The sequence below is a fragment of the Nanorana parkeri genome, unplaced genomic scaffold, assembly GCF_000935625.1.
Source record: "Nanorana parkeri isolate BGI_ZX_2015 unplaced genomic scaffold, ASM93562v1 scaffold972, whole genome shotgun sequence".
Lineage (NCBI taxonomy): Eukaryota > Metazoa > Chordata > Amphibia > Anura > Dicroglossidae > Nanorana > Nanorana parkeri.
In genome coordinates, this window is record NW_017307240.1 from 507551 (window position 1) to 530406 (window position 22856).

General features: G+C 40.2%; 1 protein-coding gene across 1 annotated transcript in view; it reads right to left on the minus strand.

Moving 5' to 3' along the window:
* The window catches only part of FBXO15 (F-box protein 15), a 69320-nt gene that overhangs the window by 19589 nt on the left and 26875 nt on the right, over positions 1-22856 (minus strand). Inside the window, exon 8 of the mRNA XM_018566754.1 lies at positions 17756-17901. Coding sequence (XP_018422256.1) covers positions 17756-17901 — 146 coding nt within the window. The remainder of the gene's footprint in view (positions 1-17755; positions 17902-22856) is intronic.

Here is a 22856-nt window from a genome sequence, read left to right on the forward strand (position 1 = left end):
AATCCCGCCCCTCTCGGGGGCGCAGGCTAGAACCCCGCCGAGAATCGTACGATTCTCGGCGGGTTTTCGAGCATGTTGGCTCGACAAAAGACTTAGTCTTAGTTCACACTGCTCGATTCTCGTACGATCACGGGATTTCGCCCGATTCTCTTACGAGAATCGAGCAGTGTATGGGCACCTTAAAAGGTGCCCATACACCTTACGATTATCGGACGAAACTTTTCGTCCGATGATCGAATAGTCGTACGGTTTTCGTACGGCAGCCCCATCCTGCCCCGATGATCGCAAGAATCATTTAGCCGTAATTAACCAAAAGCACCTGGACGAAATGCGGTAATTGATTTGCCGTATTTTCGTAAGCGCAGTGTACATCGTACGACTTTTGACGGACGGAAACGCCAACAACCTTACGACAATCGTACGATCTAGCAAAGTTTTCAAACATGCTTGACCGTCAAAAGTCGTACGATTGTACAGTATTGTCGGTCGGGCACTGCAATGCACACATACGATTATCGGACGAAAAGTCGATCGCATACGATTATCGTCTGATAATCGTAAGGTGTATGGGCACCTTAAGAGTGGCAATGGGGGATATTCTAGAGCACTCCTGATGGAAGTGTTTTTCAAAATTAATAACACTTATGGAGCCTACAGCAAATATCTTTTTTTCTGTTTCAAATTTTCCCTTTGGACAGTTGTACTTTGAGTAAACTCGGATACTGGGTATTATAGAATAGGTTTTATGAGAGATATGACAAATACTAGCGTGTGTTGAAAATAAAAGGGGAGCTTGATAATGTAGCTTTAAGATCTATAACTGTTAAACATTTAAAAGGTTCGGTCACAGTACACAGTCTGAAAATGTGTAAATCTCCCGGCTGAGAGACTTGGAGGATTTGTAGGGCAGCTGTCAAGGTTAACCAAAAAGCAGACACCAGCAATCTAGGAAAGAGAAATACAATCTCATGCTTGATATTCAGTCAAAGCTCTGTTGGCAGTAAGTCACACCAATAAAGTCAAATATTCAGTATTATGAAATAACTGCAAAGATAATTGTGTAGCTTAAAAAAGAAATTGTATTTTCAGTGAAAGTACAAGCAACATTAGCAACTTCACTGTAAACGTGACGTTTAAAGGATGCTGTAATGTGCATTCGTGCTTAACATGCATCTGTACATACACAAATCAGCACAGAAAGCAAAGTCACTGTTGCTATCAAATGTGAACTGAACTTAAGTATTTTTTGGAAAGATGACGTTAAAAAAAGCGACACTAAACTCAGGAGTTAAAACTTTAAAATACTAAAATACATTCAAGTAACTTATTAAGAAAAATGTAGCTCATTTGTGCATCACTCAGCTGTAGATCCTCAAATCATCTCTGAGGTTGTGCTGACACTGTCCTTCCTTCTGGAGGGTGGATACTTTTGTTCGCCATGGTCCCTGTGTATGTTGTAGAGTAGCTACTGCTCCAAGCACGCTTACGCGATAGACTAATTTCAATACAAATTAGTAAACTAAATGTGAGATTGTAGTCCATCACATGAGTGCACTTGGAGTGGTGGCTACTTTACAACACACACACAGGGACCATGGGAAAGAAAAGTAGCCACCCTCCAGAAGGGACAGTGTCAGCATGAATTCAGAGATGATTTGAGGATCCACAACGGAGTGAGGCAAAAATAAGCTACATTTCTGTTAATAGTTAGGGTACCTGAATGTGTTTTTAAGATTTAACGCCTGAGTTTAGTGTCACTTTAAATCAACTCACTTCATGTATCAGTTAAGCCCCAAACTTTGCATTTGCAATTCAAATTTAGGATAGTGCTAGGACATGCACCTAATTTCTAAGGATTTTGATGGTAGATAGCATACAGGCACACAGGACTAAGGTAGGTCTTAAAGTAACCTTTGACATTCTAAATGAATTAGGAAATGACAGTCTAATTGAAATGTAACCCCTCAGATACCAGCATTTACCTTACAACAAAAGTGCAAATAAAAGGTCTCCCTGCAAAGAAGTAAATACTTCTGCTACCCATGCCACAAAATGCCACTGTGATGAAGGGAAACTGTCCCCTGAAGTCTCCTCAGAAACAAATTCTCTTCAGAGCAGCATTTGGCTGCGTGGGCAGAGGAGGAAGTGAATATTTACTTTCTTCTTTGCTGGAAGACCTTTTATTTGCACCTTTCTAGCAACAGATTCACTTAGAATAACTTTGAGTGTCCCAGGACCCCTAAAAATCCATGTAGCGCTAATATGCAAATATTTTCCCACAATAGACAGCAGATGGCCCACCCCCTCTCACTTATCCTGCATTACTTCTTGCCCCTAATGATAATGGATGAGTTAGGTCACTAATAATAATGAAGGAGAGGGAGTGTACAATTTAAAGCCTTAAGGTGGCTATACACCTTACAACCATTGCACAACTTTTTTTTGTCCAGACATCATACCCTTGTTCAATTTTCTTACAACTAGCCCATCATGCACAGACCAATATAGTTCGCAATGAATGCTCGTCAGTATCACCACCTGGCCGATTTTCATTTGAGCATGTAGTTTTCATCTTGAGATTTTTGTTGTACAACAACGCCACTAACCTGTCAATTTTCGTCCAACTAGACAAAAGTTTTCTAGCCTGCTTGAAAGACAAAAATCTGCCAGTTGTACAGTAATTGAGGTTGTGCACTTCCCATCAACTGGCAGATTTTCGGACGAAAACGATATCGCAGACAAAAATCTCCAGATAATTGTAAGACGTATGGGCACCTAAAAAAAACGTACGATATGCCCATCTTGGACAGGCAGATCGTGCTTGCGATGACCGCAAAGCTGAACGGGCAGTGTGCGCGTGCGCACAACGGCCCGTTCGGCATTTGTCTCTTGAGCATCATTCAAACCAGCAGAAAATCATAAGATTTTCGGCTGGTTTTCTAGCATGCTCCTTAGACAAAAGACGTGTGACCGTACAGTAGAAACGGTCGCACGTCTTCAATTCACACTGCCCGATTCTCGTATGATCGTGGGATTTCCCGCGATTCTCGGATGAGAATCGTGCAGTGTATGGGCACCTTTACAAACCCCAACCAATAAGTGCTCAATATGCACAGATTGGAGCGTATACAATATTGCATAGATATACAATATATAAACAAAGTGGCCAAAATTCAGCATGAGAAATCCTGTTTATTATATCATAGAAAACACACTTAAAATCATGTGAAAACATTGACCCCCCCCAAAAAAAAGGACCTGGACTAGTATATGTACCCCATCCTCAAAAAATTATGTCATATGTACGACATGTCAAATCCTATAATTTCACAAAATATGTAACAATGGAATCAAAAACATATCAATGCATATCCTGAACAAACCACTACTGATGTATATATTTTACAGTGGCAATAAACATATTACCAGCTCTTATGTGTGGGATCCATATAAAATACCATGTAGTAAATATAATAGCACCCCAACCGTAAGTGCTCAACTGTCGTGATGTGGTAAGTAGTATGCAATTGCAAACCAAAGTGCAGTGCCCTGTTGAGCCTTTCCATCTTGAATTTATCCCATAAATATCAGCATCTAGAATATATTTTCCATTTAATCTTTTGATCAAGAAAACAACGTATATATTTAAGCACTTTATAAAAATTGGATTACCGTGCATCCGGAACATCTATTGTAAGTATTGTAATACTCTTAACAATATCCTATGTGTACGTATATCATAGCCATTTGAAAAAAGCCATCAAGATCCCCTCCTATGTTGCTTATCATCATGCAGTACAGCTAAGCCATTGATTACTATAGCGGTTTTGTAGAAAATCAAGTTGGTTGTAATTGGTGATAGCTATTAATGGACCAACTCTTTAATAGCTAAAGACTACCACTCTAGAAATCTCATGGGTTTATTCAAGTGTTTCTCAGCAAAAAATATGTTTGTCTATTAAATGGGATCAATAAAGTACCATTAATTCTATGTTCTGCCTTGGATTTTTTTTTGCCATAAACATATTATATAGCACTTTGTGGAATTAAGTGGAAGACCCTATACTCATTCATAGCTTTTCTATTCCCAACTCATTTGAAATATCACCCTGGTGAAAGTCCCTGTTCCAGTGTTGAGCTTTGTGGCTCCTAAAAGGAACTGTATTTATTAACTAGAATTGCAAGAGCTGTGTTCTTTCTGAAACAATTTTCAAGAATATTTAAAATGGGCAATAAATACAAGAAAGGCATGGCTATCCCACACAGTAGTCCTTTGTGCAAAAGGTATACTTAAGCCCAATTGAACTTTCAGTTTAAATTAGTTAAATACATTCCAGATGTATCAAAACAAAGGGTGTACAAAGTCTTACAGTTTGTATTCTTTAAAAATTGGCCACAGCCCGAGTAGAAAAGTCTTTCCCCACCAACAGAAGATGGGTGGGACCCCTGCTTGCTGCATGGAAGTAGTGATCACCTTCCAGTGGTGCGATATGCCTCCTGCTGAGTTAGAGCTCTCCAATCAGAGCTCTGGACAATGGGTTTTCTTAATTGCAGGACTATAGGTCTGAATCAGTAGGGCGATGTCAGCAATGAGACCACAGCTTCCCCACAGAGAACAAGGGTCCCATTCTACAGCTTCTGGCAGTACACAGCCTTTTCTACTCAGGATGGGGCTGCTTTAGAAAAAACTAACTGTAAGACATTGAAGTCTTTTTTGTATTGCACCTGGAATGTATTTAGGTAATTTAAACTGGGTGTTCAGTTGGTCTTTAAGATACAATTTCTACAATTGTGCCTGTCAAAGTGTTGCAATTTCAAATGATATTCTCATCTGTATGTATTTCACTTGATTAAGATCAGTTGGGCCACCAAGTAATAGAACACACCAGTAATGACCAGAAATAGCACCCTCCATTATTTTTTAACACATATAAATAACATTTTTCCTTACCTCTCTGGCCATTTCTGAATTACTTGTAAGTATACATATGTCTATGTCCTTACTATTTATGGCACAAGAGGGCTCTTTCCACCATAAAAAAAAATAGAACTTTGACTCAAGCAGCAGTTACCCAGCGATCTTATGTGCCATCATGCCTCAAGGGTCTTTACAATCTTCCAATTTCTTAAAACCCAAATGAAATTTCACTTGAAAATAGCTAAATATATTGCAGGTGCATCAAAACAAAAAGTGTGTAAAGTCTTAAAAGTTTGTTTTCTTTACAAAATCAGCTACAACCTGACTGTCTCCTGCAAACAGCTCTCAGAGTCGGATTCCTTGTTCACTGTGTGGAAGCAGTTATCTGTTTGATACGCCCAATACTGAGTCAGAGTCAAAGCTCCCTAATCAACAGGAAGCATGAGCTTTGTGGGTTGCAGAATTATAGGTCTGACTTAATAGGGGGATGTTGGACCTTTGTATTTCCATACAGAGAGCAAGTGTCCGTCTCTGCAGATGCGTACAAAGGACATGCTTTTCTACTCAGGTTGTGGCTGTATTAGAAACAAAACAAACAATGACATTGAACACTAGGGCTGCAACAACTAATCAATTAAGTCGATAATGAGAATAGTTGGCAATGATTCGTTGGGGAGGAGAGAGAGATTTTCTTTAATACAACCAATCAACTAGTTGCCTGATTATTTTTTCAATTAATCGATTATGAAAATAATTGTTAGCTGCAACCCTATTGAACACCTTTTGTTCTGATGCGCCTGGGATGCATATAGCAGAGTTAAACTGAAAGTCCAATTGCGTTTTAAAGAAAGCTTAGAACTAGAGAGAAGCAGATGTATCTTTGAGACCGTGACTGGTACAGCAAGATGAATTTGTAATAAGCGGTTTAAAAACAATATGTATTATATGAATGGATGGTTAAGATGACATTTAGACACACAGCACAAGCTACAATTGGTGATATTGTTGCTTGTAGGAATGTTAACACAAAGGGCCAATATTATAAAACTGATTGAAAGCAGAGTCCATGCTGTCCATATATAGACATGTTTGTTTTCTGGAAAGGGTTCCAAAATTTTATAAATGGACCTGGAAAAACATATACAAAAACATTCCTCCATTTTATACATAGGCTTTGTGGATCTCCATTAATTGAACACAAATAATACTATAGAAATCAAGAGATTAGTAAAGGCATATCAAACTACCACCATCACAGCAATTCATAAGAAAAGATGTGGTAAAGAAGAAAGTCTACACAGATTAAGCAGTAAAAACAAAGCACAAAATAATGACAACTGACTACTTAGCAGTAAGAATTGATTTTAGATTTCAAATGACTAGGGCACTTGGGAAAATATGTTTACAGACTGAGGACTACCTTGTAACCAAAATATCAAAAAGTAAATGGCTTTTGGCAGATGCGAGCTGATTAAGATGTGTTAAGCAATGTTTATGAAAACTAGAACAAAAACAAAGCAGAGGTGTTCACCAAATCAGGTGGTTAGATTACATTTCTATTTTATACCCAGCCCTGGATAACAAAGTTCCTATTTATTCACAGATAGTGAATTTATTTAGTACTTGGTTGCCAGTACTAAAACAAAGTGGACTGAATATTACCCATCTTATGTTTTTGGCAGAAAGATAACTGGGAGTGGGGAGCAATACCAAAGCGATATAACAAGTGTTAAATCACATTCATGCACCAGTATTCTCTCTGTTAAAGGGTTATTAAACCTTTCCATTTTTTTGCATATATCTACTGTTAGCAAGCAGTAGATATATGCAAATAGTGTAAAAAAAAATAAAAAATTGAAAAGGGTTAATACTAGGGATGCACCAATACCACTTTTTTAAGACCGAGTACGAGTACCGATACTTTTTCTCAAAGGGACAGGTCACATTTTTTCTAAAGCAATACAAAATCATGATTTTAGGTCAGTTTCTTAATATTATGAAGAACATGAAATGAATATTTATCATGGGGAAAATAGATGAGCACATGTAGAGACTCCAGACGAGAACACTGTATAGTGTGGCACAGCTATATCCAATTCAGCATACCTGGCTTTATATTATAAGAACTTTATAAAATAAAGCCAGCTATGAAGAATTGGATATAGCTGTGCCACACTATACAATAATGCACTGTTCTGGAGTCTGGGCATGTGCTATGCACAGGTACTCGCTTTTTTTATCGGAGTATTTGCACGAGTACGAGTACTCATGCAAATACTCAAATCGCCGCCGATACCTGTATCGGTATCGGTGCATCCCTAGTTAATACTTACCCGTGTCTTCCCCGCGCGCTCCTGTCCAAAAATGTGAAAATTCTCAGGCGGCCGCAAAGCATATTGGGGCGGGCGCATGAGCAGTTCACATTTTTGGCCAGGACACGAGGAGAGACACAAGGTAAGTCTATGGACGCGTATACCCGCATGCAGACACCGTGGGACAGGAAGTGCCAGCAGGCTCAGAGGAGTCAGCGCTGGATCGGAGACCCACCGCAGCGCTGGAGGGACAGATGACAAGGACAGGAAAGAAGAAGATCGGATTAGGAAACATAATTTAAGGTAAGTGCTTTAATTAACATTGGGGGGGGAGGGAAAAAGATTTTTGACTTTAATGTCACTTTAAGTCATCTCTCTTTACATGCTAACACTTGGGTTTGTTACACCTAATGACAATAATCTAACTTCTTGGTGTTGCCAGAAAATGATATAATAAAATCCCCTAAAACCTTCATGACTGAAACTAGAGCATAGTGTGCACTTTCCTTCTGCTCTTCCGTCACCAGCATTATACTGTAAGTGAGAGGTACACATTAAGCATACTTAGTCCAACGACAAAAAAAAAAAAAAAAAAGCCAATGGTTTACTAATTATATAGCATTATTTCCTGAAACAAAATATTTCAAACACCAGTAATTAACAGATAGAGCTACACCAAGGCAAAAAAGAAGACAGTAAAAATGGATAATTAAATACACATACATAAATAATGGCGATGCAGGGACTGAAGAAAAACAAATCTGCAGTGCAGCTATAATATCCAACAATAAACAAAGAAAATCAACATTTTATTACAAGGCTGCATAAAATTAATGATAACATTCTTATGCAATGATAAGTGCCAAAAGGTACGGCATTATTTTTCCCACTGTAAAATTCAAACTCTAGCATTTTACAGGAGGCAAAATGGTATTACTCAGTCTCAGTATAAAAGAGTATTTAATAACTCACATTCTGAGCACATCCCCCACATGCTGCATTTTTATAAGTGATTAAGAAGAAGCTCCCCTTTCCAGATCACATACTTAACAACACAATAGGGATGCCCATCTAAGGTGATTGCAGCACAGAAACACTGCTGCTGAAGTAAGACTTTTAAAAATGTAATTAGTAGGCTGCATGGTGATTCATGCTAAACTTGACTTTAGTCCACAGCAGCAGAGCAGGAGCTGCTTTCTCGTCATTTATTTCATACTGGTTTCTACAGAGAAGTATGTGGAATATAACATGCATTCAAGGTTTACTATAAATCTCAGTCCACAGACAGGAACTGAAGATCTATTTACCAGTACTAAAAGTACAGTTTTCATTTAATCACTTCTGGCCCAGGATCCTTATAACATTCCCAAGCAAGATACCCAGCACTGCAGATACACTAACAGGGTTATTCACAAAAGGGTGAAGAGTTTGGAGAAGGCTCGAGAAGTGAACACTCTAGGACAACATAGCTGATTGGGAAAAATTCTCCAATTCAGCTCACTTTCCAGTTCAGCTATGTTGTCCTAGATTGTTCACTTCTCCTTCCTTCTCCAAACTCTTCAGCCTTTAGTGAATAACCCTGTAAAGGTGGCCACACACCTTACGATTATCGGACAACACTTTTCGTCCGATGATCGAACCGTCGTACGATTGTTGTACGGCGGCCCCATTATGCCCCGATTATCGCAAGGTTCAATTAGCCGTAATTAAAGAAAAGCACCTGGACGAATTGCGGTAATCAACAGCGCGTATTTTCGTTTGCGCATGAGCAGTGTAGATCATACGATTTTTGACGTACGGAAACGCCACTAACCTTGCAATAATCGTACGATCGGCCAAAGTTTTCGAACATGCTTGAAAGTTTTAAGTCGTACGATTGTACAGTATTTGCGGTTGCACACTGCCCACACACCTTGCGATTATCGGACGAAAAGTCGATCGCATACGATTATCGTAAGGTGTGTGGCCACCTTAAGTGTCCTCTTTGTGAGAGCCACTAGCCACTTTGCACAGCTGATGGCTCTCAATCTCAGCTATTCCTGACAGCTGCCGTTTCCTCTGATAATCAGAAACCAATCAGAGTAGTCCCCGATAATATCACTATGGCAGGAAAGACATAGTGATAACATGTAAGGGTGAGGCTTCATAGACAAAATAAGCTTTTAGCCTGCAAATGGCATTGCAGATGCCACTGCTATCTTAACATGCCAGTGTTCATCTGTTGAATTTGCCAGATACATTTGCCAGATACAATTACAGTATTAGAAAATTGCTTCCGATCAGTTGGCCCTGTTCATGGCTCGACACACGCTGCGCTGCGCACCGCACCTCCTCCCCACCTCACGCTCGCCGCTGCCAGACCCGCCCGCATCCACGCTCTTCACGCCGCACCTCCTCCCCGCCTCACACTCACTGCCCGCCCACATCCACGATCGGCACAGGGACGCGGGGAGATGTAGTAAGGAGGAGCAGGTGTGGGGGGATGACAGCTACTGATAGACAGGTCAGATCTCAGAAACAAGTTGCTGGAAGACTGCTCAGGTAAGCCTGCACTTTCCCACACATGGTGCTCTATAATGTATTGCTGGGATTTGTATTCCTCTATAGCTGATGGTACATTGTGCTGTATATTATACAGAGCAATACACCATCAGCTATAGAGGAATACATTATACACTACTGGGATCTCCTATATAGCTGGTGATATTTTGCACTGAGCTGTATAGAGGACTACAAATCCCAGCAATAATACATTATACAGCGCAATGCAGAATACCACCAGCTATAGAGGACTACAAAACCCAGCAATAGTACATTATACAGCGCAATGCAGAATACCGCCAGCTATAATGTACTATTGCTGGGATTTGTAGTACTCTATAGTCGGTGCCATTCTGCATTCATTGCTGTATAATTTTACACTTTCCTTTTCACTATATTGCACACCACACTATTTTTTTTCTTTTTTACTTCCACCGGTCCAACTTGCTCCTGTGATGGAGTGCAATCTCAATACAAACTAGTAGTCCATCACTGGAGCCATTTGTTAAAATTGATTTTATTGTTTATCCGATTAATCGAACTTAATAATCGGCTAACTAATCGATTTTGAAAAAAATCGTTAGCTGCAGCTCTAGGTAACGGACACAAGGCCTGGACATTTAAGCAGCCAGCAATGTCCATTGGTCACAAAAGGGTTACAGGCTCAGCCCATCCAAATAGATTGATGCAGGAAAATTCATCCAGCAAATTGTTTTGTTTAATTCTTTCTGCCTATTAACCTCCCTGGCGGTATTCCCGAGTGTGGCCCGGGGTTAATTTTTAGTACCAAAAGCGGTAACCCCGAGCCAAACTCAGGATTACACTGTGCGTAACTTACCCTGTCCACGAGCCCCGATGTGTCCTCCGGCTGATGCCGGGATCCGTCTTCCGTCCCTTGAGAGCGCCCACGTCGCAGGGGGGTGGAACTGGCGGGAGATTTAAAAGATCTGAGATGATCAGACCGCCAGGGAGGTTAAAGACTACTGGGACATTTATGCTTAAAGTGACATTAAAGGATAAAACTTTTTTCTCTCCCCCCAATGTTAATATAAGCACTTACCTTAAATGATGTCTCCTAATCCGATCGTCTTCTTCTTTCCTGTCCTTTTCCGCCTTATCTCCAGCGCTGCTGCGATCCAGCGCTGACTCCTCTGTGCTTGCTGGCAGTTCCTGTCCCACACAGTGTCTGCATGCGGATGCACGCCGTTAATAGACTTACCTTGTATCTCTCCTCGTCTCCCGGCCGAAAATTTGAACTGCGCATGCGCCTGCCCCAAGATCCTTTGCGGCTGCCAGAGATTTTTCAGATTTTCGGACGTGAACGCGTGGAGAAGACACAGGTAAGTATTAACCCTTTTAAAGCGGTTTGTTTAAAAAAAAAAGTTTTTGCATATATCTACTGCTTGCTAGAGGGTTTAATAACCCTTTAAGTTCTATACACAGGGAAGTCTCCAGCAGTTGTTCATCTACACGCTTGGATAAGGGAGGAGCGTAGAGCAGGGAAGTGGCTTGCCTTCGCAGTGTGTTTACTAACTTACACTTACTAACATGCACATGAGGGTGGTTCCATAGGATTCTGCAAGAGAATTTAGCCACCCTAAAATAGGATATCAGGGCCAGTGCTCAGGGGACCAGCTAATTTTGAAGGAAGCTAAAACTTTTGAACATCCAGAAGCAGCATCCATTGGAAACTATGTAATCAGCATTTGAAAAATGACTTAAAAACCTTCTGATTTTAAGAAATGTTTATGCCTAACATTTACAATTTTTAATAACTGTTTGTATTTTAAAGAAATTGACTGTTAAAAAGGAGTGTGTATGCTGCCACTACCTCCTTCTGAAAATGCTAGTTGCCTAGGTGTCATGCTGATTTTCTAGTTTTGGAAGGGTCACTTACCAGGACCAAGTATGCAAATCAAGCATTCTGACTTTTTTGTCACCAAGCATTACTTGCTTAGTGACAGAAAAAGTATTTAGGCTACAGACACTAAGTAAAGAGCATTTTCAGAAAGAGGCAGCAAGTCTGGATTAATCTCTCAGGACAGGTTTTACTTTTTATTGTCATTACACTGGACTATATCCAGCTACTATGACATACCCCCAATTCAGCAAAGGACACAAACCTTGGTACGGGGATAATCATTTGCACACTGTGTCCTTTTGATAAAAGGTACAGTAACTCTTTTGCTGGCCAAGCCACTAGTACAAAAAAACCTGGCAGCATGCTGGAAAAATGTAAACAAACTCATGGCTGCTTGTAGCTGTGTTTGTTTACATGCCGGTACTGCCATCACCATAACAGTTACAGCGGCAGTAAAAGAGTTAATAACTTTGCTTGAAAAAGCAAATAACTAAAAAGGTTATAGTATGAAGAAACCAAAAAGTTCTCCACTAACCAGTACAAAGAACAGGAGAGCCTTCTTAGATTAGAAGGGTTTTTTTTCCCTTGCAAACACACACATATCAAACATTATCAGTGTTATTCACAAAAGGGTGAAGAGTTTGGAGAAGGCCGGAGAAGTGAACAATCTAGGACAACATAGCTGAACTGGATGTGAGCTTAATTGGAGAGTTTTTTCCACATAAGCCCTTGCCGTGCGAGCCAGTTCACACCATATGCAGTTGTGATGCAGTCCATTTATTTTGACTGCTGCAGTCAAAATACATCACAATGCTTTCCTATGGACTTTCTTGTGCTTAATTCACACCATTGAAGTCCATTCAGATGCAGTCAGAAAAAGTACTGCTTGTCCTATTTTACCTGCATCTAACTGCACGAAATGCATCAAAACGCAGTGCAAACGCACTGAAAACGCAATGGAACGCATCCAAAAAAAAGAAATTGATTGTAGCATCATCCAGGGGAAAAAACGCATCACAAATGCGTCAAAACACATCAAAACGGATCGCAATGCGAGATTTAGCTAGAAAGGCAAAAAAGGAGGTAGGTTATGTTGCCCAAGTCAAAATACAAAAAAAGAGGTAGGTTGTGACATGTTTTGACTAGAATGTACCTAGAATGTAGCAGTAATGTGCTTTCAGCCAAAGAAAACACAACCTGCCATTAACCTGCTACAAGCTAATGGGGTGATTGGATGCTGTACATTTAGAACATGCAATTGTTCTGGTCCACTAAATTCTGAACAATAAGGAGGAATACAAAGATTTTATAAAATAGGACCTAGATCCCCAAAAAACCATGACAAAATGTAAAAGGCATCTTCTAGGAACAAATCCTTTTTTTAATGTGTGTTCACAAAAACCTTTCAGCCTGTTTACTTCCTTTCCAAGCTATTGTTCTAAACGTCCTGTGCTCAGTCTGAACAAGGTAAAAACAAAGAAGAAAAAGATTGGTAGGACAATTTTATACTTGAAATAACTCTAAATAGCTTTTACTAAAGGACACAAAAGAACAAAATAAAGAAGGCTGGCACAAGCTCCCTCTTATGGTAACTTTTATTAAAGCATGCTGCCAAAAAGATAGATTTAAAACTCAAGCTTTAAAGGAATCTCTGTCAGGGTGCCTTTCTTCTGAAAACAACACAAATAAAGAAATTAAATGGTCAACATACATTTACAGGGAACCTGCCAGTACATATGTCATATGCTAAAATATTCCATCTGTAAACCAGGTCCTAGTCCTGATGCTTCCATACACCCCAGAGTCTAAGTAAGCACGTCTCTATCTAATGTTTGCACTGTGGGACTTGAGGTGGGATACACGACTTTGCTTCTCACGTCGTCTCTTCCTGCAACCCAAAATGCAAAGCACACACTTCACCAACCAATAGAGAGGTGCGACTTTGAATTGTGGATTGTATGGAGGGGTCAGGTTCAGTGAACAGCCAGGTTTTGGACATATGGGTGCTCAGAACCATATTTCAAAAGAATTGATAGCAGCCAACACAAGGTGCTTCTAAATACTATTAAAATATTATATCGTTTTACCTGGAGATAGCTTTACTATGAGGGAACCCCACAGCACATATATTTAAAACACCATTTAGCTTATTTATGTATTATTTCCTAAACTTGTAAAATATAATTTTCAGCTAGTATGAATAACTGCGATCGGTTCTATGCCACATGTTAACTAAAATATGAATCAAAGCGTACAATGGGAGTGCTTTTAATGTAAGCAGATTGGTGGAAGAAGGCGCCCATGGACATCATTGCTGTACTCATATTTGCTAGCAGTCCAAAAAGCAGGAGGAGAGTGGCTCTGAGATACGGAGTCTGTGCAAAATAAAGAGTGTACAAGCACTTTCCAAAGTCTGATTCCTACTGCCATATGACACAATAGGGGTGGATGTATCATAAGGAATGTGTATAGCTTCAAACATAAAAAAAATATTGGTGGGAATATATCAAAACCGGAGCAGACAGAATCTGGAGCAGTTACTCATGGTAACCAGCCAGCCTTTTTTACTCAGTTTCTTCAGTTAAGCTTTGAAAATGAAAGGTAGAAGCTGATTGGCTGCCATGGGAAACTGCTCAGGATTCTGTCTGCTCTAGTTTTGTAATGTCTTTTAGCTGTACAGTTATCTGGCTTGCCTTTAAACAGTATACTAACAGAGGACACCAAGCATTTTGTGTGCAACAAACTTCACACAATTTATATTACAAGCAAGAAAACAAAAACAATAAAGTGTTTTGGTTTTTATTTTGTCTCACAAAACATATCACTATCAGCACAACAAACAGGAATAACATTGCAACATGCTTTCCAATAAGTCTTCTTTAATCCCTTCATGACTGAGGCCTTTTTTTCCCATTTTTTGCACCCATGTTATATTCCACATTTTAGGCCTGACAATTTACTTAAAACCCCCAAACATTGTATATTTTCTGAAAGCCCAGACCCTATAGAATAAAATGGTGGCTTTTGCAAATTTTTATGTTGTATGATATTAGCTCAACACCTTATCAAACCCCAACATTTAGTGAAAAATGTACTTAAATACCCCAAAACACAATAAAATACCCATTTTATACAAATACAATATAAAAGATGAGGTTACAACAGGTAGATAGATACCCAACATGCCCAGGTTAAAAATTGTGTGCGTCCGTGAAACGGTGACAAACTTCAGTATCCCAAAAAGTCCATAGACAACGCTTTAAAAGCCCCCAGAGGTCAGCAATTTAGAGATACCCCAAAAAATGGCCCTAGAATTATTGCATCTCCTCCCCGGGCTTCCCACCGACACCAGAGAAGCCGGTCCTGGGCCCGTAGGAGGGGCAACGGAGCCCGGGAAACACGGCGGGGAGGACCCCTTCAACCGGCCGTACAAGCGATCTGGCGACAGCTGAGTCGCCAGAATCGCTTCTACTGTAAAGCCAACAGTCGGCTTTACAGGTTTAAACAGAGTCCCAGCGGCTTAGACTGTTCAAACAGCCCCGATGCCAGCGACGTACACTGTATGTCGATGGTCGTGAAGGTGTTAAACAATTTTAAGCAGAATGGCATTTAAGATTTCTGTTGCACATACACCTGTCAGTGTTACTTCAGTATACTGCTGATAAATGATGAACTACCTGCATATTTGCTTAACATCTTTACATCTATTAAGTAAGCTATATAAATGCTTGTGTGGTGTATGTGATCTAAAAGACAAGTAAATGGAGTGATACAAAAGTTAGCTCTAGTAAACCTTGTTACAGTTACAAGATGAATGTCAGGATTAAAATTGGAGCAGATAGATTACAGAACAAGTTCAGTAGCATGTGACTAATCACTACTAGCTAAGCAGATAGATTGTGTCCTTGTGCAAAATTCTAAGATTTGGATAAATGGTGCCATTAACATGAACAAGACAAACACTTGTTAGCACATTTTTTTTTTTTTACAACAGCTAAGCGTGTTAAAATTATCCTTACGCATAAACACAAAACCTTGACAATGTTTACAAAAAGGCCTATACCTACCTATACCTACTTCAAAATACAGTTGTTATAGGACTCCATGACCTTGGGACTATAAAAACATGCAACACATATAAACATGCAACACATATAACAAAGCTACAGTATAGAAAAACATGTATATACAGTATACGACTAAGTACACTGGACATCTTAGCAGATAGAGTCATGTGTTGAAGTCCTCAAATGTTTTATGGGTAAACAACATTAGATCTGTCCACTTAAGCTCTAGAAAGGCATAATTAGGAATAGTCAGAGCAAGAAAGAAATCTGCTTTATTAATATACGTATGTAACAAAACAAAACAAAAAATAACTGCATAGCACACTTGCCAGTTTCAAAAATGTTATCCTTTCTGACAGCAGAAATCCAAATTTTGCAACTGGTGATTGAGATCAACAAAGGCATTTCCTATTCAATAGGGATGCACCGATAACGATACTAGTATCTGTGCCAATATCAAGTATTTGGGTGAGTACTGTTACTCACCTAAATGCTCCCGATGCCTATCCTGATATCGGAACTGCTGATATCAGGAAGCTGGGCGGCAAGTCATTATACGCCTCCCGGCTTCCTGATTGGCCAGAAAGCCGGCTCCAAGCTCTCTCATCACCTGGTGACGAGGTAGTATGGAGCCTCCTTCCTGGCCAATCAGGAAGCCAGACGTCGTGAAATGGTACGGCACAGCTACCTGATTGGTCTGGAAGCTGGCCAATGAGGAAGCCAGGCAGCGAACATTACTTGTCCCCTGGCTTCCTGATTGGCAAGAAAGCCGTATCCATGCTTCCCAGATTATAAAGAAACCGGGCGGAAAGTTATTACATGCCGTCTGGCTTCCGGGCTAATCAGGAAGTTGGGCGGTGAGTCATTACACACCACCCGGCTTCCTTAATGGGACTTCCGGTATCGGCAAGTACTGAAAAAAAAAAATATCGGTACTCGATACCGAAAAAACTGTATCGGTGCATCCCTACTATTCAATATATACTGAAAGAAAAACCTACAGAGAGGCAGAAATGTTGAAGCAAAGTAGTGAAAACAGCATATAAATCAATATTTGTTGTCAGTGTTTAAGGCTGGCAAAGCAACTATGTAAAGGTTAAAGAGGTTACAAACTCAACCCTGGAACTAATCCTTCTGGGTTATATTCTCATATCTACGAGGCCACAGGCAATTGCAGTAAGACTTTGTCCCACTGATCCAAATAAAGCTTTTTATCTACAGGCTACCGTATATACTCGAGTATAAGCCGAGTTTTTCAGCCCATTTTTTTTGCTGAAAAGTGCCCCCCTCGGCTTATACTCGAGTCAGCGTCTCGAGCTGGTCAGGTTTCTTCTTACTTACCTCGCCGAGCGTCGCGTCACTGCTGCTCCGGTGGGCGGCGCTCCGAGCGGGGTCATCTGGCAGTCTCCGGGTCCTAATTTAGGTGGCCGGAGACTGCCAGATGACCCAAGCTAGGTTATTGTTTTTCTTTTAAATAAATATTCATGTAATTTTATTGGTATCTATCTTCATTTTGTACATTTACCAGTAGCTGCCTCATTTCCCACCCTAGGCTTATATTCGAGTCAATACTTTTTCCCAGTTTTTTGTGGTAAAATTAGGTACCTCGGCTTATATTCGGGACGGCTTATACTATACGGTTATCCAAGCATTAGAAGAACTGGAAGAAAAGAACTGGGTGAATGCAGGTAGGTCATTTCTAACATATCTATGCTTACTACTCCCAACAATTTTTCATTTTAAAGTGGTCATTCAAGAAGAGTTTATTGTTCAAAGTTTGTGTAAAATTCTGACAGACTTATTTGTGTATGGTTACATGAACCTGCATTAATTCCGATATTCTCATAAGACACTGTTTGTGGTTTTCAGTTACTAAATAAAGAAACTTTGTTTATAAGCCGTGATTCATATGCTTAACATAAACATAGTTATTTAACAATATGTAGACAATATTGCTATTCCAGCAGATACAAGTTGGATATTTCAAAAAATAGTCTACACAATTTACACTCATGTACTGTTGTTTAAGTGTCTCAGCAGATGCCGACTTACTTACCTCTTCGACAAAATAAACCACGGAAGGTCCTACAAAAGTAAGTTCTTGGCCCACTATACATATCAATTTGAAGTTGGTATCCATGAAGCCCATATTCTGAATCAATATCATCCAGGACTGGAACATGTGGAGGGAAAATGTAAGGGCTTTAGGAAGAAAAAAAAAAAAAAGAATATGTAATAATGAAAAAACAGCTGGAATAAAATATTATTTTCAGCTACATGTGTATATGGTACTAAAGCTAACTACAGCATAATCTTTATTACAAAATGTTAACGTTGACAGCTAAATTAACTTTTTACAGCTCTTTACATGTATATCTTAGCCCTGTGATCATCCTTCTGCAGACTCTAATAAAGGCTGAAGCTATGCACTATGTTCCTTAATCAATGAAAGAAAGAGTGCCCCATGCACCTAGATAGGTTTTATCAATGTCTGGCTGCTGTAGAACCTTCATGAGCACTGCCACTCCTTGCAGAGTGAAAACTACGTCATCAGTATTCAGGGAGAAGGAGGAGGGAAATAAACTGAGGAAAAATAAGGAGGAGAGCTCCTCCATTTGCCCAACTTGTGAAGTACAAAAAAATATAACAAGTATGGGTCACCATAGCAAAACCTCAGAGGCCTTGCAATATACAGACCACTTGTGACTGGAAGAATTACACTAGTTTCTGAATAAAACCAGCAGAACGACAGTAGAAAAGAAAAAAAAATCACTTTCACATGGTGCCCTGCTAATTACAGCCTGTTCTGACAATTCTGCCTCACACAAAGTCAGACACAATAATACTCATGGCCCTGACCGATGTGAGAAAAAAAATTGGAGGTACTGCAACCACCTGCTGCAGACAGCAGAATACCAGTAATCCAAGAATGGCTGTGTGTTAGTAAAAGACAGGACACCTGTGTTCTCCCCAATAAGCAACTTGAAATGATGGTATTAGGTTTTTTTGTTTGTTTTTTTTGCTCAAGATTCCATGGCCCTGTTCCCGACAAAACGGGAACTCCTAGGTAATACTGGACTGACCAAATGATGAAAACAGGAACACAGGACCACCACAGGATGAAGCACTGAGACCAGAAACATCTATTACAACTAGAGAGACTTCCAGGACTTAATAGTATCATTATGAAGCAACTAGCAGCCCTTGGTAGTAGAATCTGCAACAAAGAAACAAAATAAACTAAAATAATAAAGCAGAAGAGAAGGAGACATCCATTCTCCTGAAGACACTAAGCGAAACTGGCAGGTGGGAGAGGTTATGTCCTTAAAGTGGCAGGCTTTAATTATTTTTACCTAGTGTCCATTTTCCCTGGAATACAGCATAACCCTGGGTCTCAGAAGTTGTGTCCCTCAATAGACTATTTTAAAAAATATATATATTTCTAATCAAGAAAAAAATCAAGCACAAACAGAGGATCTACACCTTCTTTGCTCTTTCCACAAGTGGCTGAATTTAGGATAGGGACAGTTAGATCAAATGTATTATTGGGGCCACAGAGGTAACAACTTTATTTCTTATCTGCAAGTCATATAAGGGTTTAACATTGTGACACCAATTCTTTTTTTTCACACTAAAAAAGTCAGCCTAGGTGAAAGCTCTCAGTACAGTTTTATGTCTTATAGTTTTTGCAAGACAGAAATGAGCATTTTTATAGGGAAAAGTACATCACATTTTGTCCATGTTCTAAGTTTTTTCAAGGTGTTTGCATTTGACATAATATTAACATGTTATTTGATCAGTGGTCATCTCCATCAATGTTACACAAAAAAAATCTGCATCCAGTATTTTACATTTGTGCATCTAACGAGTGGTCTAAGAATACAATCCTGTGTCCTGTGATGTATGATTAGGACAATCCTTTTATAAGGATCTTGTTGGCTTTCACCCTCTTGGTTTCTGCTGCCCTTTCTTATTTGCTGCACTGTTATAACTGATTATTTCCCCTTCAAGCTTTCATCTGCTGCTGGCTGACTTTCTCAATCTGTGCCACTGACCTAGTCTCTCCTGTGTTGTTTCTACTCTGTCAGTGGGTTTTTACAGGAAACCAATGCGGTGAAAAACAGAGGCTGCCATTGCTGGCCTCTCTCTTAAAATGCTAGCTACTTTGCTGTCTCTGACCTCTTTACTTTTTGTGTCATTGATCCAGAAAAAGAATACAGATTAGAGTCAATGTTAAGCAGAACTCCTGTTCTGCATACTATCTCTGTTTCCATTTGCAGTCCCAATCCCACAGGTCAGTGACTTTGATTACCCTTATCTGCACTTGGATCTACTCTTTGTCAGTTTAGGTTATTGTCCTGTGTTTCACTTCAGTCTCCTGCCTTGCACTCAGTCTAGCTACAGGTTGTGTCTTGGTTTCATCTCTTAACCTCTGCCCAGTGTTTGTTGTCTTCTTTGTTCACCTGCCTCTGTTAGCCTCAGTGATTTACTTGTCAGGTTTTGCACTTGCAATTCACCATTTGAGTTTCTAGCCAGAGATTGTATAGCATAGTTCAGTCAATTCCTTTGTGATCTCTGACTGTAGTAAGCCTACCACTGCCTTTATGTCAGCTGTCAAAAGCAAGTCAGCCCAAAGAGCTGCAGGCTGTGAGTATTCTACATTCAAACCCACCCACACAGTGAGGGGCACAGGTAAAGAAAAAGCTCTACTAGGTCAGTGGTGAGAGTTTTTCCTACCACCTCCAAGTGATATGACCCTTCAATGTTTTCCACCATCTACTGATTAAGCCCCTCTTCATCTATTACCAAATGGCTGTGTGCTGTCTATTTGTCTAGTCAGCCTGTGATCTCTTAACCGTTGGCCCTCCACTATTATCTTAAAGTTTGTCCAAAAATCTATGTTTTGACTTGACTGTTATCTCTAATATTAGACTCTAAATTAAAAATATCCACCCACCCAACCCCCGACAAATAGTCTCCTACTGGTTATATATCTAAGGAGAATTAACTTATTTTTCCTTCAAAAAGTCTTTACAATAAAAAGGTAATGCATTTAGCATTATGAGTTATTTAAATTTTGTTTGTAACTCTATTACAAAAATTGTTTTCATAAAAAAAAATTGATTCACATGCCAAAATATTGGTTTGGAATCGTTATTTGTTATTTAGTTACTAAAAGGTTTTAGGTTTTACGGATTGCTGATTTACAACCCCAATTCCAAAAAAGTTGGGACGCTGTGTAAAATCAACAGAAAAACAGAACGCAATGATCTGCAAATCTCAAACACAAACATGTCAAATGTTTAAACTGAGAAAATGCACCATTTTAAGAAAAAAAAAAGGTAATTCTGAAATTGATTGCAGCAACACGTCTTAAAAACGTTGGGACAGGGCCATGTTTACCACGGTGTGGCATTCCCTCTTCTTTTAACAACACTCTGTAAAGATCTGGCAACTGAGGAGACCAGTTGCTGGAGTGTTGGGAGAGGAATGTTGTCCCATTCTTGCCTGACAATGGATTCTAACTGCTCAACAGTCCTGGGGGTCTTCTTTGTCATATTTTTCAATTGCAAAAAGGTCTGGACTGCAGGCAGGCCAGTTATACACCCAGACTCTTCCAACATGAAGCCATGCTGTTGTCATAGCTGCAGTATGCAGTTTAGCATTGTCCTGCTGAAATATGCAAGGCCTTCCCTGAAAAAGACATCATCTGGATGGGAGCATATGCTGCTCTAAAACCTGGATATGTCTTTCAGCATTGATGGTGCCTTTCCAGATGTGCAAGTTGCCCATTCCATACACACTAATGCACCTCCATACCAACAGAGATGCAGACTTTTGAACTGAGCGCTGATAACAAGCCGGAAGGTCCCTAAGAGGGATGCACCTATATTGATACCAGTAACGGTGCCGATACCGAGTATTTGAGCGAGTACTCGTACTCGCCCAAATGCGCCGATGCCTATCCCGATACGTCCTGTAATGACGCGCTGCCCGGCTTCCTGATTGGTCGGGAAGCTGGCTTCATGCTCCCTCGTTACCTCATGACGAGAGAGCATGGAGCCAGCTTCCCGGCCAATCAGGAAGCCGGATGCCGAGTCATTACACGGCACCCGGCTTCCATGATTGGCCAGTAAGCTGGCTTCCTTGCTAATCGGGAAGCCGGGTGGTGTTACGGAAATTCACTTGGTTCAACGACCAAATCCATGCCACATTAAGCTGCGCCAAACGCAAAGAATTTCCCCCATTGTACTACGCTCTTTTGTGCAAGGACTAGAAGTATCCTTTTCAGAGTCATGTAGAGTCAGGACACAGGAGACATGTGTTGCTTGCTTGATAATCCCATGCTTAGAGACCTGAGCACAGGTATGTTTATTGTTTTATACCTGCCCAACAGGAAGTGATGTCAGACAGGAAGGGGTGTCTCAAACCGCGAGGCAGGAAGTGATAGCATGTTTATTGTTTTATACCTGCCCAACAGGAAGTGATGTCAGACAGGAAGGTGTGTCTCAAACCGCGAGGCAGGAAGTGATAGCAAACCAGCAGATGATTTCAACAACCAGCAAACCAGGAAGTGGGGCAGACAGGAAGTGAACAGGAGCCAGCTAACAAAACACATTAGTAGAATAATCTATTACCACCGGAGTGACTTTATACAGCATTGCTCAGTGAGCAATGCCACATAACGTTACTATGATTCTCATGCGCGCTCATTCACAGGGACAACGTCATTATCTCTAGTGGTTGATCAGACTCACCAGGAACAATAAACGCACGTTCCTTTCATATACTGCGTTCCAAACAAATGTATCCACGCAAGCCAATAAATCCATGCATTGCACGGGAGGCCCCAGCCGGCGTCCATACATTCGCCAAGAAGACACTGCTCCGCCGCGCATAAGATATCTACTCCAATGGTTTAACCGTCCAGCGCCTATTTAAACCGAGACACTGAGAGACTAATGACAAAATATTACAATTAGGGATGTCCCGATGCCACTTTTTCAGTCCCAAGTACAAGTACATCCCCTCATGTACTTGCCGATACCAATTACCGATACTTTTTCTTAAAGGGGCAGGTGACTTTAAATGATCCATAGTACAACTACATGTTATGTACTATGGATCATGGTTTAAACCTATTCATGTTAGCAAGG